The following is a 27,350-nucleotide window of genomic DNA, read 5'->3' as shown; positions in this document are numbered from 1 at the left end:
ATGACCTTCAGCAACCGTGGAGGACCCTGAGGAGTAGCTCTGGGTGCCAACCAAGTAAGTTTTTGTCATTTTTTTAATCAGTAACTCAAGTAAAAGTGTGAAGACCTGAGTGTTCGCCACTCTGTTGTAATAGGAGCAGCTGGGCTGCATCCCCAGCACCCGGCCGCCCACATGGCTAGCTCTAGCTTATGCCTCGAAATAATTACACGGAAACTGTATTCTTTTAAACACCGCTTGGCCCATTATATCTAGCCTCTTCTTGACTAACTCTCGCACCTGGACTAGCCCATTTCTAATAATCTGTGTAGCCCACGAGCTGACTTACCAGGAATGATCTTAACCTGCGTCTGCCTGGAGTGGGAGAATCATGGCGACTCCTTGACTCAGCTTCTTTCTCCCAGCATTCTGTTCTGTTTACTCCACCCACCTATGTTTTAACCTATGAGGGCCAAGCAGTTTCTTTATTGCTTAACCAATGAAACCAACAGATAGAAAGATGACCCTCCTCCATCACCTGAGTTCAGACCTCCAGGACCCATGTAAAAAACTGAATGTGATGCTGGGCAGTGGTGGCGCACACCTTTAATTCCAGCACTCGGGAGGCAGAGGCAGGCGGATCTCTGTGAGTTCAAAGCCAGCCTGATTTACAAGAGCTAGTTCCAGAATAGGCTCCAAAGCTACAGAAAAACCCTGTCTTGAAACAAAAACAAAAACAAAACTGAATGAGATGATTGTGACTGTGATCCTGGATCTCCAAAGGCATGATGGGAGGCAGGGGCAGCAGAATCTGAAGAAGTTAGTCCTGTGTGTGCAAGGGCAAGAGATAAGACAGCAGCCTCAAAGAAGCTCGAAAGCAAGGACCTGCCACCCCAGTTATCTTCTGAACCCCCCCCCATGAGGAGGCATGGACACATGAACACAGGGGAACACAAATTTTTAATTAAAAAATTGACATTGTCAATTATTCATAAGAACCAAGAGACAAGAGCCCAGAAAAGTATTGGGGGTGTGGCCAGTAGGAGGAGAATAAGGCCTTCACCCAGGATTTCCCAGTCTCTTCACTGCGCCACTGGAATTACATTTCATTTCTTGCTCAAGAAGTTTTGAGTGGAAAAAAAAAAGAGCCCTCCTAGAGTGAAGTAGACGCATACAGCTCCACCGTTTTAGCCTGTTAAGTTTCAAATCAAGGACAAAAGGTGCTTATTTACCATATCAAAGTAGGTGATTTTCCCAGCATCCCTACCTGTTACAGGGCATGGCTAGCATGCCTTGCCCCCTACTTCAAGGGCTGGACTGCCTTCCTTATATAATCCAACCATTTACCCTGTCCTTTTGTACCTTCGGCCTCCTGGCTTCTGCATCTGGTTCCATTCTTTCCCTTCTCCCTTCCCCTCCCCCTCCTCACATGGCTTGGCTCAGGATCGTGTCCACTCTGGACCCTTCCAGATGTCTCTCCCTTTTATCTATAATAACTTTCTCCTCCACCATGCCTACGAGCAGTCATGTCCTTTCTTTTCCTTTTTATTTATTTATTTCACTCACAGCCTTACTGAGAATCTTTACTCAGCGAGTCCACTTGAAAGATCCATGTAGAGGAAGGGTCAGCAAGATGGCTCAGTGGATAAAGGCATGCACCACGAAGCTTGAGGACCTGAGTTAGAGCTCTGGAACCCACAGGGTAGAGGGAGAGAACTCATTCTTGAAAGTTGTCCTTGACCTCCACATGTGTTCACACACAAACGCATAAATAGATAAATGATTAAAATATACAGATCAATACATGTCTGGGCTGGGGACATAACTGAGTTTGTAAAGGGCTTGTCTAGCATGCACAAAGTCCTGGGTTTGATTCTCAATACCCTATAAACACCAATAATCCCAACACTCAGGGTAAAGGCAGGAGGATCAGAAGTTCTGGGTAATCCTAACTACATAACTAGTTAAGGCCAGCCTGGACCACATGGGACTCTGTCTCAAAACAGTAAACATAACTATGCAATAAGAACCCAGAGTTCATACACTAGACTTGTATGGGGACAGAAACATGAAGGAGGGATGCCTTTTGGGTATGGTTTAAATTTTTATAATGAGGTTTTGTTACATGGAAATAATTTTATAAAAGCTTCCTGACAGTTCCATGCAAGAATACCAAGGAATTAATTCAGTAGATAAGTTTCAGCCACTGAAAGAGAAAGGAAGATGTTAATTTGATGAACCAGAAACTGCTGTTAAGATTAGTGGGATATTAACCATGGTCCTTTCAGAGAACTGGGTGAAGGTCGGGCCAGAGTATGCGTGGCTAACTCCTTGACAGTGAAGACCTTTGGAATAGTGCATCCCGTGAATTGAAGACTGGAGCTAAGGCTCCACTGGTAAAGGGCTTGCCCAACCCAAAGCCCGGGTTTTATTCTCGACACTTCACAAACCTCAACCGTTTTCCACAAAGCAGGTCAGTGCTGGAGAGCTACCCTGGTGACAAATGGTAGCTTCTGGGAAACAGCATCTTCCTGTGCCGAAACTAGGGGAGTCTCAGGCGAAGCTGGTAACGACAGCTTCTCCTGCTCGTCTTTACCTCTCTTGTTGTGAAAGCTTCAAAAGATCACAAGTACCTTTCCTAGCATACCCATCACGGCCCTGTTCTACCTGTAAATGTTTGGATATAATTGTGAATTTATTGTTAATTATGATATTAACCTGATAATGTTTGTAACTGCTTATAAGATGTTGAGAAAAGTTTGACACGCCCTGTAAATGTTTGGGTTTAATGCGAGTTTCTGGTGTCACTCTCCATCGCTTCTGCTCAGTCTGCCAGCCTGTTCGTATGGGAGAGGATCCATCTTGATGCTTTTCTTCATGGGGAGATGTGCATATCTGTGGTAGCTGCGTAGGTGTGTGCACGAGTGCGTGTGCTCAGTGTGGGTACACGTGCTCCACTGTGCACCTGTGTATGGGAGTCATAGAACAGCACCAACTATCCTTCTCAGGCACTATCCATCTCGCTTTTTTGAGACAGGGTCTCTCACTGGAACCAAGAATTCATCAAGTAGGCTACAAATTCATCAAGCTGGCTGGTTAACAAGCTCAGAGGATCCCCCCCCCCCCCGCTCTGTTTTCCCAGTTCTGTGCTTGTTAAGGTAAACTAACAGATGGGCTAGCTTAACTCCCCAGTCTTTTGAAAAGTTATTTGAGGTCATAAATACTTACTCCCAGCCTGTAGTAACGATCCCTCTGTTGGGTCATGGGTGCTCTCCAGACACAGGTAGTTTGAATGGGTGCCAGGGAAGAAAAACTCTAACCCTGTGAAAGACAGGGAGGGCATGATGTGTGGCTGTTTCTCTTGGGGCTTTCCAGTGGATGACTTAAGGTCTCACTAGAGTGGGAAGACTTCACAGCTCTCTACCTATGCAGTTAAGATTTAATCACGGGTCATAGATCATCTTATAATGATTACAAGTTAGAGAACAGAGAGAGGGAAATCAGTTAGGAATTAGCAGAATGTGGTCTGCTTTTAATATAAGCTGACTTTACAAGCTTATATTGTTATTAGCCATGTGCATTTGCCTGAACAGAAATCAAATTTTGAAAGATTTTTTCTTTTTCTTTTAAAGTGTGTATGAGAGAGAGAGAGCGAGACAGAGAGACAGCGAGTACATAAGAGAGCGAGCGAGCAAGCAAGCATGCCACAGAGCACATCTAGAAGGAGCAGACTACCTGCCTTCCCACCTTGTCTGAGTCAGAATCTCTTTGCTACTGCATGAGCCAGGCTAGCTGACCCCATGCCCACTGATTTTATTGTGGATGTTTGCACTGCTGCATCCACCTTCTAAGTGGGTTCTGGAGTGCACAATCAAAATTGTCAGGCTTGCACAATAGGTGATTTTACTTACCTAGCCATTTTTCCAGCCCTTTGAGGGGAGCTTTTTGGGTTTCGTTTTATTTTTTGGCAGTCTCATATAGCGCGGACTGGCCTTATTATTGTTATTGAAGGCGACCTTGAACTCTTAATCCTCCTGCCTGCACCTCCCACATTCTAGGATTACAGGTGTGCACCACCACACCCAGTTCCATGGTACAAACTCAGGACCTTGTGCATGCTAGGCAACTGAGCTACGTTCTCAACCCGAAAAATGCTTTGAAATCACAAAGATCCTCTCGTGTGAAACGGAGAACCCTTTAACTGCAGAGACATTGAGCCTTTTTCCACGGCTGTTGGAGTAGTGCTCTATACTGAGTAGATCACTAATAAACATTCTGGACTGGACTGGAGACACTTGCGATGTTAGGAGAACAGTTTCATTATTCAATTAATATGAAGCCAAGTTTTCAGAGCTGGAGAAGCATGACCACGTGTGTGCTTGCATGCACTTGTGCACGTGAGTGTGTGTGTGTGTGTGTGTGCGTGTGTGTGCATGTGTGTGTGTGCTGATGATGATCCCTTGCACATTGGAGAAAAATACCCTGTCGTTGAGCCACACTCCCCAGTCCTCATATTTTTCTTTTTAAATTATGATAAGAAAAGGGAAAGGCCTTGACATTTTTCTTGAAAAATATAAACTATGTTTTAGCCAACCCCCCTCCCCCAAAAAAGAAATAATAGAACTCAGCATACAGTGAGGGAAAAAAAACTTTTCATATTTTCCCTCTCATTTTTTGTTGGGAGCACAAAGGTCTTTTTGCCCACAGACCACCAGAGAAACCAGGAATGTGAAGCTTGCAAGGTTATCTTTTCAGAAGGAAAGATTAGAACCTGTTCCCCACTCAGAAGGCTGGGAATTAGAGGTGATTAATAGCTTGGTTATCTAAAGGGCCAGGCCATATCAAGCTCCCACAATCATTATCTACATGGCCAGGGGCTCCCCAAGCTCCCATAGCTAGGACTGGAGGAGGTCAACAGCCCAAGTGCCCACTATGCTAGTGTATGACAGAGACCAGGCCAGCTCCTTCCCTAGCCCTTAAGCTACTACAGGTGGCCTATCTCTGGAGGGATGACTGTAACCACGCCTCCATATGAACTGGGGATTGGATTATGCCAGGAAATTTTTTTCCTAATTGTACCGTGCATAATATGCTTATAACAAACTGCTTTAGCTTGAACCAGCCTGGCTAAATTGTGCTGAACTGAGTTTTCTTGCCTCTCAAGTTTCATTTCTCTGAAGGCAGCGGAGTTTTCAGGGACTCCCCCACCCCCACACACACACATGGAATTTTTTTAATGTGATTAATTCAGTTGCTTGTTCACTGCAAAAGAGCTGAGAAAATGGCTCAGATACTAAAGCACGAAGACGTGAGTTCGAGCCCGAGGACCCACATACATAGCCAGACACGATGGCATGCACCTGTAATCACAGGTGAGACACGATGGCGTGCACCTGTCATCACAGGTGAGACACGATGGTGTGCACCTGTCATCACAGGTGAGACACGATGGCGTGCACCTGTCATCACATGTGAGACATGATGGCGTGCACCTGTAATCACAGGTGAGACACAATGGTGTGCACCTGTAATCACAGATGAGACACAATGGTGTGCACCTGTAATCACAGGGGCTGGAGAGATGGCTTGTTGGGGGAGGCTGCTAGTTTGTTTCCTGACTGCCCTGACTCAAAGCCATATTATTTGCAACACTGTTTGGCCAATAGCTTAAGTGTATTTCCAACAAGGTCTTAAAGCCTGGACCAACCCATTTCTATTAATCTGTATATCACCATGTGGCTGTGGCTTACTGGCAAGGTTCTGGTGCATTTATCTCTTGTGGGTGGCTCCATGGCTTCTCACTGACTTTCAGCCTGGCTATATTCTGTCAAGCCATTGGTTGAAAGCAGCTTTATTCATTAACCAATAAAAGCAACACATAGAAGGACTTCCCATACCATTTTCCCTTTTTGGTCAGGAATGAACAAGCAGCATCCCCCAACAATGGCTTAGTGGTTACATACCAGCAGAACACTATATGCATAGCAGACAAATAAATCTTTAAAAAATAGCTGGATGTTATTTTGATAATAGATTAATGCCATAATGCTGTCAGTCTCTAACACCCAAGGAAAATATCTTCCCTGAGGCCCCTGCTTTCCTCCTCTCTCTTCTCTTCCTCCTCCTTTTCAAAGCGAGATCATCAAATCTAGTCTGTCTTCTGGGCACCTTTACCAACGTGTCTATCAAGGGGAATTCTTTTCCTTCCAGAGCTGGAGTGAAGGAGGATCTCAGGCAGAGCTGAGTGAGGCACTCAAGGACGGCTGCACAAACTAGATACCAGCTGTATCGTCCAGAGCGACAAGGGTACCGTGGAATGTAACAAAAGTCCGATCCAGTCTGCAAACATTCTTTGTAATTCTTTAAGGTCCTTGATTTTGCAAAATTACTTAAGTAAATTTATTTACTGTGACCCACAGTAATAACTATACAGTGTGGGCAGGTGAGATGGCTCGGCAGATAAAGGCACTAACAGTTAAGTGACCAAAGGCACCCAGTGACCAAAGTAGTAGAAAGGGAGAAACGGCAACACAGGTTGTCCTCTGACATCTACACCTACGTTGTATCACATGCATGCTCTCCCACATCATAAATAAATGTTTTTTAAAAAAGAAATATACAATGACCCAGTATCTACCTGCCACATAAACATAAAGCAAATGAAAGATGCACAAAATGTCCTTCAGTACCTCAGATGTGACCTTGGATTTTCTATTCTTTTCTATTTCATTTTTCAAATGTTGGTCCCAGGGCTGGGGCTATAGCTCAATTGGCTATACATAAAACCCTGGATTCTACCCTCAACTCTGAAAACAAAAATGGATACGGATGCAATAACCATCAGGAGTAGAAGCAGGAAGGTCAGAAGTTCAGGGTCATGAAAAATTTGAACCTTCTTCAAAACACCAAAGCAAAAGAAAACAAACAAAACAAAGCAAAGCAAAACAAAAATACAGCAGGCCTAGGACTGTAATTTCAGCATCAGGAGGCGGGGCAGGAGAATCACAAGTTCAAAGTCATGCTCAACTATATTAACAAATGCAAAGTCAACAGCAGACAGGGCACAACCCTGGCTAACAGGAACCTGAAAGAATTCCATTTTGCACCAGCTACAGCCATGGCTCAGGGATAGAGCACTTGCCTAGAACATGTGAGGCCCAACACAGCAGAACGGAGAGTCTGCAGCAGCCTGGAAATCCCACGCCTTGCATTTTCACACAGCCATTTGCAGATTTTGTTTTGTTTTGTGTTGTTTTTTTGAACAGGGTCCTACCTGTCCTGGAACTAGCTCTGTAGACCAGGCTGGCCTTGAACTCACAGGGATTCACCTGCCTCTGCCTCCCCAAGTGCTGGGATTAAAGGTGTGCACCATCACCGCCCAGCCCCATTTGCAGATTTATTGCCCACACTCCCACCTCTTTTTCTTAGAAAAACCTATTAACAGCTGCGATTCCTCAAAATAGGATTTACAAAACACTGACTTAGAGAAAGGCAAATTGCTCCAGGAAAATTGTTTAAACCCTGTTTCTGATGGGCTTTTCTGTGGCACCTTCAGCATGGCACGTGCCAGGCTGGCAAGCAGGAGAGTTAGGCCACAAGCCAGCTCCAAGTTCCCTTGCTCTGTTTTTATTTTTTTTTTATTTTTTTATATTTATTTATTTATTATGTATACAATATTCTGTCTGTGTGTATTTGCAGGCCAGAAGAGGGCAGCAGACCTCGTTACAGATGGTTGTGAGCCACCATGTGGTTGCCGGGAATTGAACTCATGACCTTTGGAAGAGCAGGCAATGCTCTTAACCACTGAGCCATCTCTCCAGCCCCCTTGCTCTGTTTTTAGATAACAAGAGCAGCCGCTGAGTAAATGCTAGAAATCTAGATTCCAACCCACAGAGGCCAAAGCAATGTCTTCTAGGACATTCTTTAGAAACCTGTTAATGCCCAGTAGCCCCACCTCTTTAGGAACTGACACATGGGTTTCCTTGGTGGCTTAGGAATCAGATATCTCCATGTAATCACCAGGTATGTGTAGAATTCCTACTGTGTGTGCCAGCCCCTACTGTGCCAGGCCCTCTTGTTCTCCAGAAGGGTGATCTGATCTGCCAGCCAAGCTGTCATCGTTACACACAGGTGACAGACTGGGACCCTGAGCTGAAAATATGTGTACACGGTGAATACTTTTAGTTTGTGGGTAACAGCAAGACTGGGGTGAACTCTGGGTCCACACCGGCTTCACATCTGTTTAAGGTTCACACAAAGCGAGAGCCCTGAGCATCAGATGAGAATATCCGGATAAACAAATGGCCAAATTTCGAGCATAGATACTTACTGGACCAGGTTTTGTAGGTCTAGAAAGGTGACTTATTTAGTATTGTGTTCAACTACTACACACAACGCTCTGGGTTCAAGACCCAGCACTGCATAAACCAGTCATCACACACACCTGTAAATCTCATCACTGGGAAGGTGGAGGCAGGAGGATCAGATGCTCAAGTTGAAGCCAGCTTGAGATGCTACCAAGTACCTGACGTTCACTGCCTCCTCAGAAGTGCACGGGAATTATATGGGGAAGGTGTGTGCTTCCTGAGAGCCTGTGCTTCCGTGAAAAACCCTGTCTCAGGTCGCCTCTGAGGTGACTCGAGGCTACCCTTTCATTGTCTCAGGTCGCCTCTGAGGTGACTCGAGGCTACCCTTTGTCTCTGCAGCACAAGTGCCGTAAGTGGCAGCAAGTTATTCTGGCCCACACGCAGATTCTGTTTTCTCCTATAGGACATCAGTCTCTCGGGGAACATTCAACTCTGTATCCCTATCAACTACATGATCCTGTATTCCTGATTACCTGTTGTCACACCTGCCTGGATCTCACATTGATTCAGATGAATGTACTATATAATTGTCTATTTATTTGCAGGGTCTTATATAGCCCAGGCTGGCTTTAAAACTCATGGTGCATCCTGAGGATGGCCTTGAACTTCTATCCTCCTGCCAGCACTTCCCAAGAGCTGGGAGAGAGAACAGATACTCAACACCACAGGCAGTTTTACGTGGTGTTGGGGATGCAAGCTCTCTCACAACTGAATTTTAGCTCCAGGCCTAGACAACAATTTCTAACTTCTGTTTGTTTTTATCTTTGTGACAAGATTTTATCTTTTCCCCCAAAATTTTCTTTTTATAATAATATGGAAAGGTTTTGTTTTGTTTTTGTTTTTGTTTTGGCCATATGCCAAATCAAAATGTTCAAATCTCAAATGTCCCCCAAAGGCTCACATGTTAAAGGTCTAGACAGGTGGTACATACCTGTAGTCCCATGTAGTGCCATGTAGTCCTGGCTAGGGCAGAAGCACCAAGAAGTTCAAGAATAGCCTGGACTACATAAGATGAGAGAGAGAGAGAGAGAGAGAGAGAGAGAGAGAGAGAGAGAGAGAAGTGGGGGGGTACAGAACACATAACAAAGGCTTGGTGGCCAGTCAGCCTATACACCTATGTGATGGCTAGCCTTATAACCTGACTTCAGTGCCTGGGAACCCACTATGGGGGTGAAGTGAACCTCTTAAGTGGAAGGAAGTTATGTCAGTGGTACATGGCCTTGAAGGGGATACTGGCACCCTGCTTCCCAGTACCCTGAAGTGAGCAACTTTGATTAACCCCATACTCTGCTCTTCACAGAGCCCACCCACTGTGGACCAAAGTATGTAGCGCATGAGCAAAATAAACTTAATTCAATCTGCTCATCAGAGCAGCACGGAGCCTCTGACACGCTGTGTCACCTGAGACGCCTTAGACCTGGTGGCTCACTCTTCCTCCTCCTCCTCCTCCTCCTCCTCCTCCTCCTCCTCCTCCTCTTCCTTTCCTTCTCTTCTTTTTCAGAAAATGGAGTAAAGTCATGGAGGAGTTGACCCACAGAACATGAATTCTGCATCCCTCTATCAGTGGCAAGGTTTTGAATGTTTACAAATAGTAACGAGCACATTGGTGCCTTCTGTAGTCAGGTAGGAATGTCTAGTCTAGGATAGCTGCTTTGTTTCCCCTGGGAACCACGGCAGGTGAACATTTGGATCAGATGTTTTCTTGAGAAGATTCAGGGTTTGGCCACTGTAATTGGGGTTGATAAAGGGACATTTTTTCTCCTTAGCTTTTTCTTCCTTTAAAGACAGAGTCTTACATAGCTCAGGCTAACCTCAAATTCACGTGTAGTGGATGATGTCCTTGACTTCTGATCCTTCTGCCTCTGCTTCCCAAGTGCTCGCATTATAGGCATGGCATACCACCGTGCCTGGCTTATGCAATGCCAAGGATCGAACACAGGACCTTGTGTGTACCAGGCAAACAGAGTGAGTTACATCCCCAGCCTTGCTTTTGTTTCTTTCCTTAATATATATATATATATATATATATATATATATATATATATATATATATATATGACAAGTGGGTTCAGACTCATTTATTTTGCTCCCCAGTCCTTGGGAATATCATCTTCTTTCTGAGTTAGAGGCCTTTAGTCCAGTATGAAAGGAAGGTGAAGGGAACAGGTCGATTGTATTAAATGTGACTTGAAGGACTCTAATGTGCAGCCAGAGATGGCTCCTATAGGGCAAGATGTTCCTCAGCATCGTCCATGTTTGTTCTATGCATGATGACAGCGATAGAAACCACTGAGAGTTAACATGGAGAATGTGGATGTGGTGACCTCCCCGGGAGATAAAGACCATCTCAATGTGTAGGATGTTAGTGGGAATGACCATTGGTGCCATTTCCTCCTCCTCCACTCATGAAAGAAATGCTAATTTCAGTTTGGAAAAAATAAAAATAAAAGAAATGAGCAGGGGATGGTCCAGATTAGTAAAGTATTTTCACTGAGACCTGAGTTCTATCTCCAGCCCTCACATAAACATGCTGGGCACAGGCCTATGATACGGCTAGCCTCCTCTGACCTCCACAAACAGGCTGTGACACACACACACACCACACACATCACACACACCACATATACACACTACACACACACTCACATGCATATGCACACTCCACACACACCACTCACACACCACACACACCACACACACACACACACACACACACACACACACACACACACACAGTACTGGCAATCAAAAGTATTACATGTGCTCAGAGTAAAGCCGTGGAAGGGAAACACAGTTAAGAGCGTCTGGAAATGAGAAGAAGCTCCCATTCAAATGGCTTTGATTTCTCTCCAAATTTCCCTGCCTAAGAAATTTACTGCTTTTGACAAATTGAAGTGAAGGAAAAATTGTCACTTCCACTTACAGCCAAAAATACTTCAGATGGCTAACTAGAAATACCCTGCACACAGAACCCTGGCTGCTGCCCTGAGTCTGCCTAGCCAATGAACTCAGAGCTTTCTCTGGAATAGGATCAGTTCCCAGGGACAAATCATGTCTTCTGTATTGCCACCTCCCAAAGTGCATCGGAAACAACACATGAATGAAAAGTGCCCTAGGTGACCAATGACATCTCAGCTTGTTGTGCGTATGTGTGTGGTGTACAGACACTGACCGTGATATCCTAGGGATGGAGAAGAAGACAGGGGATAGGAATGCTATTAGACTAGAGTATCTGCATCCTGAACTCAGGTATTTCTGGCTGTGGGGTGGAGCCCAATGATGGAGTGAGGACTGGTTTTTGATAGCTATCTACAGATGGGTAGACAAGCAGGATGTAGCTTCCTCTCCATAAGTGCAGCATTCAGCAGTGAGGTTTGAAGGGCTGATGTGTGCTAGAACACCAAGGAGCCTTGAAACGATGATGCTAAAGAAATGAGCCAAACAGAGAAGGTCACATGTTGGATTAATTCTATTTATACAAAAATACCCCAAACAGAGAGAGAAAGAAAACCTAGTGGGTGCTAAGGACCTGGAAAGGGGCCACAATGGGGTTCAGAACATGTTACTTCAAAATATGGTACCTTGGTATCGGAGGAAACATCAAGAAGAGGGAGGTCACTCGAACCTCCTCATGCATTTATAACCCGAAGATCTTCAAGTGGCATATGCCCAAAGGAAAGAAATGCCACCCAAGGAACTGGGAGGGCTGTCAGCAAAATGCTTGCTGCACAAGCCTGAGGACCTTAATTTGATCCCCAGAACCCATGAAAAAAGTCAGTTGCATATAATTCCAATGTTGGATGGCCAGGACAGGAGGGTCCAGGAGGATCCAGGAGGATCCCTGGGACTGGCTACTTAGCCAGCCAGTCTAGGTCAGTGAAAGACCCTGTCACACACACAAAAACAAGGTGGACAGTGTTTGAGGAATAACAGCAAAGGTTGACCTCTTGACCTCCACACAGTCCCATAAAACTTATACCAACCTCAAAAGTTTTAAGTGCTTAAACACCTGGAACATTTTTTTATGGGGAAATGGTCTCACTCAGACAATTACCCTCCTATTTCAACTTCCAACATGCTGGAACTCCTGCCCAGCTCACAAAAAGTTGGCATTTTGCATGGAAGGTCAGCACTCTACTGCTGAGCTGTGTCCCCAGTATGAAACCTTTTGAGCATCAATATCACAATTCGCATTGAAAATTTCTTACCCAATGTGGAGTAACGAATCATAATAAACACAGAAGTACACTAAAAATATTGTATAAAATGACCTGGCTGTGTGTTTTGCTATATATGAAACATAAATGAATTTAGTGTCAAGGCTTGGGCCCCATTGCCAGGACATCTCATTATGCATATGCAAATATATGCAATCAGTCCAGAATCAACAACCAAAAATACTTCTGGCCACAGATGTTTCAGACAAGGAACATTGAACTGCATGGATAAATTCTTAACCTTTTCTCTGGATGATCATCATTTGTTATTGGAGTCTCTCAGTCATGAACGTAACAATAGCATAGAATCTTGTCCTGCCCCGTAGGCTCACGAGGAGAAACTGTGTAATCCCACCAGAGTTAACTTTAGGGAAGAACAACTGTATCAGAATGAGATAGAATGAGACTGCTAATGTTTGTCCCACTCAATGTATCGCACTAAACGGCAATGCATTGTAAACTGTAAGATCTGGGGGTCTAGCTCAGATGGAGTGCTTGCCTAACTTGTGCAAAGCCAGGGGTTCAGTTCCAGCACCATAAAAACCAAGTGTGGTAATACACATGTGTGGTAACACCCACTGTAATCTCAGCACTTGAAAGTAGAGGCAGGATCGGGTGTTCAAGGTGAATCTCAGCTACCTAGTAAGTTACAAGTTAGCCTGAGACCCTGCCTCAAAAGAGGAAAAAAAAAACCCTTGAAAACCAGTGTTAGAGTCACACAGGAAACAAACCCTGGGCATGCCTATGAAGCATTGTCTATATTAGGTTAATAGAAGTGGGGAAATCTGTCTCAAGTATGGGCAGAGCCATCCTGTGAGCTGGCCTCCTGAATAAAGAGAAGAAAGTGTGGTGAGCGGAGCGTCCATCACTCCTGCTTTCTGACTGAACACAGCTCGACCAGCACCCACCTCAAGTGGCTGCGGTCTTGATGTGCTCACCATGATGGACTGTGCCCTCATGGTGCCAGCTGGAATAAGTTCTTCCTTCCTTAAGTTGCCTTTGTCAGGTATTAATTATATCACAGCAACAGGAAAAGCTACCGGGTCACAGGTCATGATCAACCTTGTGAATCACGTCCCCATTTATTAGAAGATCTGTCTCAGCAGAGATGAATGAACTAGCCTAGTCTTCCCTTTCATGAGCCTCTGGGAAATAACCAAGGCAGAACTGATTCCTAGCTCCTGGCACCTGGACAGTTCTGCTGGACCAGTTTGCACTAGTTATAACACCAGGATGAACGCCATCCAAAGAGGATGACGATGGGTGGGTCCTGCCTCAATGTGTGGCGACAGAGGAGGGACACCTTAGCTCACTCTGGCACTCTGGGTGTGGGAAGAACCAAATGGAAATAATTTCAGCACCTTTGCTCCTTGTCAAAATGATAGTTCCTTTTAAGAGCTAAAGATGGCTAGGTGGTGGTGGCACACATCTTTAATCCCAGCACTCGGGAGACAGAAGCAGGTGGATCTCTGAGTTCAAGGCCAGCTTGGTCTATAGAACTAGTTCCAGGCCAGGCACTAAGGGTACAGAGAAACCCTGTTTCGAAAAAACAAACAAACAACAACAAGAATAAGAGCTAAAAGTGTTTCACCCCTGGAGTGAGGCCTGGTCTCACTCCCAACTGTCTTCCTTTCCGTCTCAACCAGGAAGCCCGTTACAGACTGTTTATGGAATTCAGATGTTGAAACCAAAACCCCAACATGATGGAGTAAATATGGTTTTGTGGGAAACAATGAGATCAAGAGGGTAGATCCTTTATGAATGGAATCAGTGAGTTACAGGCCAGTTTAATCTACACAGAGAGTTTCAGGCTAGTCAGGGCTGAGGGGTGAGAACTTGTCTGAAAAACATAGACAATACTTAGAAAGTTGGGGTGAGAAGAATTCTGTCAGTTAAAACAAAATTACCTCATGTCTGAGACCCACACTAGCATAATACACACTCATACATGAACACACACACACTCGTACATGAACATATACACTCACCTATACTTTTAACATTTTGAAGACAAAGATCCCTTCTCCCAGTCTACACACAGTTTAGCCTAAACATACAATTATGGTTGTATGTGTATTTTTCCCAGTGTAACTTTTTTGTGTATAATTTTATTTATTCCCCCATTGTGCCCCCCCTTTTCTGTCCTTTACATCACTCCCAGCCCCCTGATATTCAACAGCAAGAATTGTGTACTCTTTCATGTTACTGTGATTGGAAGATGATCAGTGTCTCCCCACAGGCCCAGTTTGACTGAGGGCTTGTCCTCTGGGTTACAATATTGAGAAGTCCTGTGGAGCCTTCTAGAGGAGGGGGACTAGCAAGAAGTCATTGGGAGTAGACTTTGGTACATGTCTGTCTGTCTGTCTGTCTCTATCTCATATATATATATATATATATATATATATATATATATATATATATATATACACACACACACACACACACACACACACACACACACACACAAACAGGCACTCATACATACCTGTTGACTCTCCAGAGATCAAACTAACTAATAGAGCCAACTAATTTTGGCTTTTGAATCTCCAAAGTTGTGAACTGAGTACTCCTTTTCTCTTCATAAGCTCCTGCCTCAGAGCTCTGTTGTTATAATGCAAAGCTAATTAATTTTTTTCTCCATAAAATCATGCACACACAATTACATGCATACGAATATATATGCATAGGTATATAGACACTATATATGCAGAGGCAGAGTGAGAAAGGGAAACAGAAATATGGAAAGAGCATGAATTCTGGCTCCTATCACAGACAGGAACAACTTGGAGACCACTTATCCTTACTAACAGCTGCGTGGCATTTCATAGTGGATAAGCAATAACGTCTAGACGTCTCCACTTCTGTCGAGCAAAGGGTCTTTGTAAAGTAGTGTTTCTAGTTCCAGGGTACAGACTTCTATAGTTTCTCTTCAGAATGTATAAATGTCTTTGTATTTAATAAAAGTTAGCATCAGTAAGGTGTGTGTGTGTGTGTGTGTGTGTGTGTGTCTGTGTGTGCGCGTGCATGTTTCTATAGGAGCAGGTGAGTGTGCACAAGGGTGAGGAGGCCAGAGGTTGATGTTAGGTGTCTTCCTCTATCCTCCCCCATCTATATTTTGAGACAGGTTTTCTCACTGAAACTGCAACCCTCTGACTTGGATTGCCTGGCTAGGAACACCAGGAGTCCTTCCATGTCCACCGCCCTAGTTCTGGGATTGTAGAAGCACACTGATGCACCGCGCTTATTCTCATGCGATTATGGAGGTGCTTTACTGCCATCCCTACAGCCCCCGTATGAATATGCTGAGTTGTTATCCGATCAACTTCCGAAAAGACGGCAACCTGCCACAATCCTACCAGCACGTTCCCGTTCCCTCACGAATCTGAACGCCTTTTGAATGGACCAATATGATTCACTTGATCTTAGCCAAGAAGCAATGGATCAGATGCTAAAAGTGGTTTTGGCTTTGTGTGTGTGTGTGTGTGTGTGTGTGTGTGTGTGTGTGTGTGCATGCACGTGACGTGTGTGTGTGCACGTGTGTTTGAGAATCTAAAGAAGCCATGGTTATGAGCAGTGTGCCACCTCTGGTTGTATCTAAGCACTGGGGATCTTGGTACCTGTGGGGAGCCTACCCCAGTCTCTACCCACATTCTCAATGTAACTGTTTCCCAACAACAGTGCCATTCCTGATATGGGATATGAAAACCTCACTTCTGGCAAAAAGAAAGTAAGAATATTGATCTAAGCACAGCCTCTGGAACAAATGATGTCGAGCAGATGGATAGCCAAACAGACTAATCAAGACTCTGACTTTCAATGCCATAGTATTGGAGGTTTACAGAATACATTTGCACCTAGGCCTTCTGGGTTACCAGCCTCCCAGCCAATGACTATTGACTGAATAAGAAGGGTCCAGGTGCGGGCAATGTGGTGAGCACTGGACAGTCAGTTCACCACCTAGCAGGCATTTCTTATATCAGCTTGTGCATGTGTGACAGCAGTTCCCTAAACACGTGTGTGCATGAGTGACAGCAGCTCCCTACACACGTGTGTGCATGAGTGACAGCAGCTCCCTACACACGTGTGTGCATGAGTGACAGTTCCCTACACACGTGTGTGTGTGTGCATGAGTGACAGCAGCTCCCTACACACGTGTGTGCATGAGTAATAGCTCCCTACACACATGTGTGCATGAGTGACAGCTCCCTACACACGTGTGTGCATGAGTGACAGCAGCTTCCTACACACGTGTGTGCATGAGTGACAGTTCCCTACACACGTGTGTGTGTGCATGAGTGACAGCAGCTCCCTACACACATGTGTGCATGAGTGACAGTTCCCTACACACGTGTGTGCATGAGTGACAGTTCCCTACACACGTGTGTGTGTGCATAAGTGACAGCAGCTCCCTACACACGTGTGTGCATGAGTGACAGTTCCCTACACACGTGTGTGCATGAGTGACAGCAGCTCCCTACACACGTGTGTGCATGAGTGACAGTTCCCTACACACGTGTGTGCATGAGTGACAGTTCCCTACACACGTGTGTGTGTGCATGAGTGACAGCAGCTCCCTACACACGTGTGTGCATGAGTGACAGTTCCCTACACACGTGTGTGCATGAGTGACAGTTCCCTACACACGTGTGTGCATGAGTGACAGTTCCCTACACACGTGTGTGTGTGCATGAGTGACAGCAGCTCCCTACACACGTGTGTGCATGAGTGACAGTTCCCTACACACGTGTGTGCATGAGTGACAGTTCCCTACACACGTGTGTGCATGAGTGACAGTTCCCTACACACGTGTGTGTGTGCATGAGTGACAGCTCCCTGCACACGTGTGTGCATGAGTGACAGTTCCCTACACACGTGTGTGCATGAGTGACAGCAGCTCCCTACACACGTGTGTGCATGAGTGACAGCAGTGTCCCTAAGCACTGTCCACCTTCTCCTTTGAAGAAAGGATATCTTATTGCCTGTGGTTTGCCAAGTAGGCTATGTTAGCTGGCCATGGAGTCTCACAGATCTTCCTGTGTCCACTCCCCAACACTGAGTTAATAAAAGTGCATGCCTCCAAAGCCATCATTTTTATGTCGGATCTGGGGATTGATTTTGGGCTCTCATGCTTCCACAGCAAGCATTTTTCTGACTGAGCCATCTCTTCAGCTTGGCGCACGCACCCCTTTGAGCTGATAAGTGGGTGCTGTGTGCACGTGTAGGGGTCAGAGAACAACCTATGGGAGCCAGTTCTGGTGACAGGTCTTTGGGCTTGATGGTAAGTGCCTTTATCCACCAAGCCTTCCTCCTACCTCTGACGCTTCTTAATAAACTTCAGATAAGCTGACTGACCCTTAACACCGTGTCTTTCAGTAGCATAGACACAGATATGTCAAACACCGTGCTTACTGGCACTGCCCCATTTAGTCCTCAGGGGACTGTGCCCACTTTACAGATTAGGAAAATGAGGGTTAAGGATGTGAGGCGCATTGCCTAAGAGTCCAGCTGCTAAGAAGCAGCAGAGTGAAAAAAGGGAACACAGGCAGAGAATTCTTCTAGGACAGAACCTGGGCTTTTTCTACTCTGTGTCTCTGAGGTTAGTACACATTAGGCGTTCAACCTGTCCAGCAAGTGTGTTAGCCTCTTCAGGGACACTCACAAGCAGTGTTCTGAAGTTTCCAAACCACATGTGCATGGAGGAAACATGTGATTGCCATAAGGGAACCACGTGGAATAGCACACAAGCCAATGGAAATATATTTCATTAAGCCAGGAAAAAAATAAACAAAGCAAAACCCTAAGCTAGTGCATGGCCTCCCGCTTTTGAAATCACCCTCCCCCCCGCGCCTTGAGCAGGCGGCTTACCTGAGATGCCCTCCCTTCAAACTGGTAGTTAACCTGAAATGTCCTTTTCACCTCTTTTCACTTCTAAAAACTGCGTAGTTCACAGGCCCAATGCAAACATCCTTATTTGCTGTCCGCCTGAAGTCCCTCTGTGAGCTCAGTCTCCTTTTACTCCCGCTGTGTTCCCATGGAGCAAAGGTCTCATTCCACACTGTTAGCTTTAACTTCATCCCCTCTCCCCACATCTGTATGCTTTCTGAGGCTCCAGGCTGTGTCTTGCTTTATTTCCAATCTCTGTTGCCCCTTTAGTAGGCCAGGAATACCGGACCTAGCTGGAAGGAGACACTTGGAGTCAGAGAAGCCTAGAACCAGGTTAGGCTCCACCAATGACTGTAAGACCTTCAGCAGGTCAGCCATAATGATGCACGCCCTTGATCCCAGCACTCAGGAGGCAGAGACAGGCAGATCTCTGTGAGTTTGAGGACAGCCTGGTCTACAGAGGGAATTCCAGGACAGTCAGACCTATATAGTCTTTAAAAACTAAATAATACATATAAAAAGCTCTTCAGCAACTTCCTTTTTCTCCCTGTCCCTCAGTTCCCCCAAGCACAGAATGGGAATTACAACTCTGCCTATGGCACAGAATTGCATGAGAAGTGAATGAGCTTGAGCTGACTCTCAGCAACTGTGTATTATTAACAACCATTTAATAACCATTCAGATAGCAAGGCGTGGGCGTGGTGGGTGGTGGCACATGCCTTTACCCCAGCAGGTGGATCTCTGAGTCTGAGTGAGTTCCAGGACAGTCAGAGCTATACAGAGAAAACACACACACCAACAATAAACACCCCTGACATTTCCTCCTTCATTTAACACATAGGAAGTAAACATAAAACATGAGCCATCAGTTACAATGGTGATAGCTCATGCCTATAATTTTGATAGTCAGGAAGTTGAGGCAGAAGGACCATTAAGAGTTTGAGGCCCGCCCCCACCACACACCAGATTCTTTAATACCAGCATCTCTTTAACTCCAACCTCTGCTTCTACAGTTTCCACAACTTGACCTTGTTGCCTGCCAGCTGAGGGTAGCTTCACTCAATGCTCATTCTCCCAAAACTAGCCATGCTGTCTCTGTCCCTTGTCAGCCCTTCACACTCAAGGCCATTTCTCCATTTGCTGAGAATGGCTGTCATCAGGAAGGAGGAAGTGCAGTGTCGTTGCTGCTCAAGCACTGTTGTGGGGATCACAGCTTGTCCCTCTGTGGTCCTACTCTCTCCCAGTAGCCAGCGCAGCATTTGAAAACAAAAGCCATCCTGTGTTTGTCCTTGCAGGGGTTAGCAAGATGACTCAGTGGGTAAAGGGCCTGCTGTTAAAACTGACCACCCTAGGACCCACATAGTAGAAGGAAGGAATGGGCTGCTCTCCTCTGACCTTCGTATGCCCTTCCCACACACAGAATAAATATATTATTTATTTTTTATTTTATTTTAAATAAGCACCACCTTGCCCTGACTCACTGGGTCCCAGCTGCTAAGCTTAGCCACCTGCCTCTTCCTAGAATACTCTGTCTTTGCATCCAGAGCTTGGATCCCTTGCTATTTGCATGTCAAAATGTCAAAACATTCAACAAACAGTCACTTCCTGATGGCCAGATGAGCAGGGCTCCTCTCTGACAATTCCCAGAAAACATGTATCATGGCTGGCATGCTGCTAAGACATTATCTGACACCCTCATCCCTAACCCTGACATCCCCTGAATATGGGAGGGCCTTTGCCTTGCTCAGTGCTGTGCCCTTCGTGAACACTGCTACGGCAGCGCTTTCATGGTGGAGGCAGAAGAATCAGGAGCTTGAGGATATCTTTGGCTTTGTGGTGAGTGGAAGCTAGCCTGGGGTACATGAGGTCCCGACTCTAGAGTACAACAAAAAGTGAACACATTATTTTTATACTAAGAAGGAGAATGCAGCATTCTGGTGGTGGTGGCGCACCCCTTTAATCCCAGCACTTGGGAGGCAGAGGCAGGAGGTTCTCTGTGAGTTCGAGGACAGCCTGGTCTACAAGAGCTAGTTCCAGGACAGGTTCCAAAACTATAGAGAAACCCTGTCTCAAAAGCACAAAAGGAAAAAGCCAAAATAAACAAAAACAAAAAAAAAGAAGGAAAAATGCTAAAAATAAAATAAGAAATAATACAATTGTCCGTCCTAACTAGAAAGTCAAGGGAAATGAGTTAAACCTTCCCCCAACAATGTGTCACACAGAGTGGCAGCAAAGTCACATTACTTCAAGCTCTGTATTGTTTATTAACAGAGTTGCTGGTCAGTTAATGCTCCAATCACTAGTCGCTTCACATCCCTGGACTTGTAAAGAACAGTCACCTTCCAGGGGCTTCTGGGAAGATTGCTGCCTAGGCTGGCAACTTTACCACAGCCTCTCCCACCCCGATGCCCTTGGTGCCCCCTCTCCCCCTTCCACCGGGCCATCTTTTCCTCATCTCCTCCCCCAGTCCTGACCATCCTTTAGGGCACACGCAGATTTGCCAAGACGCGACCCTAACAACAGGCCACTGTGCTCTTTGAGAGCCCCAGGCTTTCTCAAAGGCACTGTGTCTTCGTGTCTCCCTTAATTACTTACAGTAGTGGGAAGCAACATTTTTGTGGACCTTGCTACAGTAAAATGTCACTATGAATTTTCCAGCCGAGTTATTAAAAAAAAAACAAAACAACCCACTGCTTACAGGAAAATGCTGTCAAAGATGGGTGGGAGGTGGAGACAGAGGAGCTCAACTTTGGGGCTAGCCTGGGCTAAAGGTTAAAGAGGGCAAGGGATAATGGAAGCAATTTCTTAGAATCTGTCTCAAGTGAGAAAATACTAGATGACTTTCTAGCATTCGTGAGGCCCCAGTTCAGTCCCCAGAACTAAAAAGGAGCAGGAAGTAGGGCACTGGAAAAGTCTTTCTAGCCCGGCAGTGGCCACGCCTTTAATCCCAGCAGCGGGAGGAGCTCTGGGAGTTTGAGGCCAGCCTGGTGTACAAAGCAAGTTCCAGGACAGCCAGGGCTGTTACACAGAGAAGCCCTGTCTCAAAAATCAAAACAAGACAAAAAGTGTCTTTTTGTACACACTTCTGTGAAGAAGGTAGCATAAATGCCGTCGTCATCCACACAGCTTCTCAATGATCCCTTCACATACAAAGGGCTTCTACTTGGCTGCTGTAACAACAGCCATTTGGTATTGACCTGGGGCTTGTAGCACACAAGGTTGTGTGTTAAATGACCTCATTCTGTCCTTCAAGAGCAAGCCCCAAGCATCTGTTACTATGATTCTTCCTATTTTAAAGAGTTTATTTTATTTATTTGTGTGTACACTTATAAAGGTGTCTGTATAGTTCAGAAGACAGTGTCAGGTCTCCTGGAGCTGGAGGTACAGATGGTTATGAGCCACCCAGTGTGGTTGCTGGGAACTGAAATTGGGTCAAGGACTCTTAACTACTGAGTCATCTCTTCAGCCCCCATTTATTCCTATTTTACAGATAAAGCTACCAGTAATATATCTTCAACTATATGCCCATGGTAACAGAACTGGAGAGGACAGGGTTAGTTTGAACTTACTTCACCTGACTTCCAACTCCTGTTCTGCCATTTTTAGTTATTTGCTTTTGACAGGACTAGCCTCAAACACTCTTTGTAGCCAAGGAAGAGCCTGAAGTCCAGGTCCTCCTGCCTCTCCACCTAGGGCTTAGATGACAGGCATGGACCCTCGCACCGCTTCTGTTCTCCTACTGTGACTATAGTACATCACGTCTCCAGCTCTACTGGACCTGGAGCTGCACCAGGTGGTACAGGCCTGAGAGGGTTCCAGGTTCTTACCTGGACTACAGTGAGGGGTTCAAGGCTAAGATGACTTTAAAATATGGCTTTAGTGATAGAGCACTTGTCTAGCATTCACAGGGCCTTGTGTTCAGGCTCCAGTACCACAAATAAGAATGATAGTAAATTAAGTAAATGCTGTAGTTGAGGGCTCAGTTGGCAGAGCACTTGCCTAGCATGCACACAGTCCCTAGTCTGAGTCCTATCAGTGCAAACCCAGGCATGGTGGTGCCCATAAACTCAGGAGTAGAAGCAGAAGGATCAGAAGGTCAAGCCAGTAAAGGACTTGTGACACCGGGCCTGATGATATCTACATGATAGAAGGAAAGAACCGACTTCTGCAAATTGTCTTGGATGTCTACATGTATGCCACAATGCTTGAATGCACACACACACACACACACACACACACACACACACACACAATGTAATAACATGACAAGGTCATCTTTGGCTATATAGCTGGTTCAAGGCCAGCCTGGGCTACATGAGACCTTGTGTGTAAATAAGTCAGAGGACATAAATACTTAAATATTCTATCTGAAATGAAAGGAAGCAGTTAATACAATCTCAGCTAAGAGCAACCAAGTCTACCATCTTTCTCCTTTTTTCGGTTCTTCAGAAATATCTTTAAATGCATGCAGAAGTGAGGAAGAATCTTCTTGATGGGATCTTTCTTCCTTCATCACGTCAGTGTTACAGCACCGGCTTGCAGTAGTTTGCCCATAGCCCCAGTGCTACTAATTTCCACACTTCATTAATAAACAAATAGAGGCCCAAACCTATGGGATAGCTCTGTAGATCACTTGGAAGTTGAGAAGACATCTACCACAAACAAAAATCCCCAAATGCCTGATTGTAAACAGGAATCAAAATACCAAAACTTGCCAAATTCAAGTTTCTAAAGTGAGCCTCTGGATCCCTGCTTTGAGGAGATTTCAGATGTGAACAGCTTAAAGAGCTAGGGGACAGGTTTGGGGTTCTGTGCCAATGCGCACAAGAAAAATGATCTGCTATTGAACCATGAAACAAGTCTCAGAAACTTGGATGGTTTGGAACAGAAAGGATCAGGGAGTCAGAAGCACAAAATTTTCAGGGACTTAGATGGCATAAATTAAATTCTTACCTCGATTTCCCTATATGCTTAAATTGTGTTTTCCCCGATGAAAAGGCGAGAGAATGCAAAGCTGTAAGGGAGGAGCGAGGAAGCTGTAAGGGAGGAGCGAGGAAGCTGTAAGGGAGGAGCGAGGGAGGGGTAAGGGAGGAGCGAGGAAGCTGTAAGGGAGGAGGGAGGAAGGAGTCTGGCATGTTGGCTGCCACACACCTGTACCCAACACTTGGGAGGAGAGGCAGGAGAATTCAAGGTCATCCTTGGTTTGCAGAGCTTGAGGCCAGGCTGGGTCATACGAGACCTTGAGGGATAGTGGGAGATAGTGGGGAATAGTGGGGGATAGTGGGGGATAGTGGTGGATAGTGGGGGTATAGTGGAGGATAGTGGGGGATAGTGGGAGATAGTGGGGAATAGTGGGGGATAGTGGGGGATAGTGGGGGTATAGTAGGGGGATAGTGGGGGATAGTGGGGGTATAGTGGGGGTATAGTAGGGGGATAGTGGGGGATAGTGGGGGTATAGTGGGGGTATAGTAGGGGGATAGTGGGGTATAGTGGGGGATAGTGGGAGATAGTGGGGAATAGTGGGGGATAGTGGGGGATAGTGGTGGATAGTGGGGGTATAGTGGAGGATAGTGGGGGTATAGTAGGGGATAGTGGGGGTAGTGGGGGATAGTGGGGGTAGTGGGGGATAGTGGGGGATAGTGGGGGATAGTGGGGGTATAGTGGGGGATAGTAGGGGATAGTGGGGGATAGTGGGGGATAGTGGGGGATAGTGGGGGATAGTGGGGGGATAGTGGGGGTAGTGGGGGATAGTGGGGGGATAGTGGGGGATAGTGGGGGATAGTGAGGGATAGTGGGGGGATAGTAGGGGGATAGTGGGGGATAGTGGGGGATAGTGGGGGATAGTGGGGGGATAGTGGAGGGATAGTGGGGGGATAGTAGGGGGATAGTGGAGGATAGTGGGGGGATAGTGGAGGGATAGTGGAGGGATAGTGGGGGATAGTGGGGGATAGTGGGGGATAGTGGGGGTATAGTGGGGGATAGTGGTGGATAGTGGTGGATAGTGGGGATATAGTGGGGGATAGTGGGGGAAAGTGGGGGGATAGTGGTGGATAGTGGGGGTATAGTGGGGGATAGTGGGGGAAAGTGGGGGGATAGTGGGGGATAGTGGGGGATAGTGGGGGGATAGTGGAGGGATAGTGGAGGGATAGTGGGGGATAGTGAGGGATAGTGGGGGATAGTGGGGGGATAGTGGGGGTAGTGGGGGATAGTGGGGGATAGTGGGGGTAGTGGGGGATAGTGGGGGATAGTGGGGGGATAGTGAGGGATAGTGGGGGGATAGTGGGGGATAGTGGGGGGATAGTAGGGGGATAGTGAGGGATAGTGGGGTGTGAGCTGTTATAGAACTGATCAATATTTCAGCTTGCTTTTCATTTTAGTTTTGAGACAGGGTCTTACTTTGTAGCCCTGGCTGGCCTGGAACTTGCTATGTAGACCTGGTTGGCCTAGGACTCACAGATCTGCCAAATATTGCATTTTTAACCCAGAGTCTTCCTTTATGCAGTTTCATGGAAAGGATGAAAGGAGGATGAGCTATTGAAATATAACTGTGTCCTGAGATCTCCCCTGAGTGTTGCATGCACCATCTTTAGTATTCATGATAAAGCCATATGGTATATAATATTATCCCCACCTTCAGAGGACAGAGCAGAGTGAGGACAGAGATGCCCCTTGCCACATTGTCAGCCAAAAAGCCCTAGTCAAACCTGAGAGTCCTCAACTGTGGCTGGCTTCTACTCTATGGGGACCCAGTGTTCTTTCTAGCACTGTGGACTGCAGGACCAACAGGGCCACTATCTGCTGTGACATCACTAACCATCTTTGAAATAGACCAGGAAGGCTCCTGAACTATGAAAGCAGTAAACCTTCACCACAGATGTGTGGAGTTCAGCCAACTGGGTCTGAATCCTGTTTGTGTCACCTGGAAAGTCCCAGCCTTCTCATGCCAGGGTGTCTCAAGCCCACACAAAGTAGTGGCAGTGGTGAAATGAAGCGCTGTGTCTAAGTTCTCAGGACATGGCGATCTAACAATAAAAGGCACCCGATTGTGGCATTATTTTGAGCTTGTAAAACAGACCTGCACCCTTGAGATTACCTCAAAATGCCAAAGCCAAAGAGTTAGAGAGGGTGAAGCAGAAGAATGGACCCGGGTCTTAAAAGGAGAAAGAAAATGAAAGGAGAGAGGTTGGAAAGATTATGACACCCACTATAACAGGAATGGAGATCCAAACACACTATAGCTAAGCTATTGAGTCCACAGTTACAAGTATAAAGAAAACAACCATGTGTGCATGCACACACACACACACACACACACACTTTCTCCTGAGTGAAGACGGGAAGGAGAGTATTTATAATACTTTAAGTACATGTAACTCAGCGACTCTTGCTGGGAAAGGTCACTGAGCCTGGAGACCCTGCCTCAGAGCTGGCAGCTGCAGGTTCCCAAGAAGACAAGAGGGCTTCTTCCAGCCCGGGAGACTACATACACCAGGGCTGCTGAGCAAGCCATACCAGAGCAGGAGGTGGGGTGGAGGACACTGGGAAATCCCTAGAGTTGCAGAGACATCAGTGACCCTAGACTTTCCAGGCAGCCTCCACACTTTGCAACTTAAAGTATCATATCAAGCAAATTGAAAGGAAAAGTCTTGAATATATTTAGCAATGTCTGTTGATACCAAACACCACAGAGAGAATCGGCGAGTGCAGAGATCTGTTTCAAAGCCACCAGCTGCAGCTGAACACAAACCAAATCGGATCATCAAGTCAAGGACCAGAAGAGTGGGGGTGTGCGGGCTGACCTTGCCCTTGCTTGCCCTTTCACCTCTCGTCTGACCCAGGAGGGGTGGGAAGATGCTGGGATTTAAGCTATGCCCTGAACCTCAAGGCAGGGAAGCAAGCAGACACTCCCCCATCTCCAGTACGTGGGCGCTTCCCAAGCTGGCCCTTGGCTCCTGCGACCTCAAGCATTTCAACGCTCTAATATCCTCCTTTCTGGGCGGCAGGAAAGACTATCCTTCGCAGCAGCAGCCTCCGGCTCCCGGATCTGAGATTCCCTGATCGGCCCAGGCTCTTCCTGGCTTAGCTGCTTGTGATTTCCTGAGGAGCCTCCCGGTGCAGCCCAGCCCTGGAAGGTCCCCTCTTTTGTTTGTAGGGAGAACATCGCTGCTGTGCAACACTGGAAGCCGGTCTGTGGGGGCGCTTCCCCTGTCAGCTCACCCACGTTCCCCCCACCCCCGCACTAGGAGTCACCAGCTCCAGCACACGGGTCCTCATTGTCCCCACCCATTCCTTGCCCAAACACTTACTTCCCAGTCGCTCTGCTTTCCATGCTGTCTCCTCCACCGCCCCGTAGCGCCTCAGAGGCTTCTCAGCTTCCAGATGGACAGACAGAGATTGCTTTAATTCCATTGCTAATCCTCGTGAGCAGCCAAGGGTTCCTCTTTCACTCCATCCTTGCTGAAGGCAGCAGGGAGGAAGGCGGCTCCGGTTAGCAGCGTTTTAAGGGGCCCGGTGTTCCCGAGGAAGCGACTCCATCTCTTCAACTGCCAGCACCCTAAAGTGCCCAACTGGTACCCAGGATGGGGGAGGGATGCATAACACATGCGCAATGGAAGCTGGAGGGGGAGGTTTGGGGGCTGGGTAGGGAGAAAGAGGGACAGATGATAAACTCTCTAGAACAACAAAAACAAAAACAACTAAAATAAAATCATCTGCAGAGGAAGCAAGAATAAGGTACCTGCCCATATTGGAGCTAGTGGAGAGGCTTTGCGTGATTGGATATAGCTATTGCGAGAGGCTTGGGGTCTGTCAGAGGGCCGGTAGGTTTCAAGTGTGACTGGTGAGTCAGAATGTATCTGCAGATGATATGGCCTTCGTGAAGGATGTGGACCCCAGCTTGAGGGATCTG

General features: G+C 46.4%; 1 protein-coding gene across 3 annotated transcripts in view; it reads right to left on the bottom strand.

The window, feature by feature from the left end:
* Window positions 1-27,042, bottom strand: part of Bmerb1 (bMERB domain containing 1) — a 68,967-nt gene extending 41,925 nt beyond the window's left edge. The window contains exon 1 of one of the 3 annotated variants that reach the window (XM_041676519.1): window positions 26,749-27,042. In XM_041676519.1, coding sequence (XP_041532453.1) covers window positions 26,749-26,771 — 23 coding nt within the window. In that variant the 5' untranslated portion in view covers window positions 26,772-27,042. The remainder of the gene's footprint in view (window positions 1-26,748) is intronic. The other 2 variants (XM_041676517.1, XM_041676518.1) reach the window with 2 other exon arrangements.
* Window positions 27,043-27,350: the final 308 nt, after the last annotated feature.

Source organism: Microtus oregoni, unplaced genomic scaffold (genome assembly GCF_018167655.1).
Source record: "Microtus oregoni isolate MIOR12 unplaced genomic scaffold, Mior012 000027F_ref0000203, whole genome shotgun sequence".
NCBI lineage: Eukaryota > Metazoa > Chordata > Mammalia > Rodentia > Cricetidae > Microtus > Microtus oregoni.
Note: the sequence above shows the minus strand (reverse complement) of the source record. Positions and strands in the feature narration are given on the sequence as shown.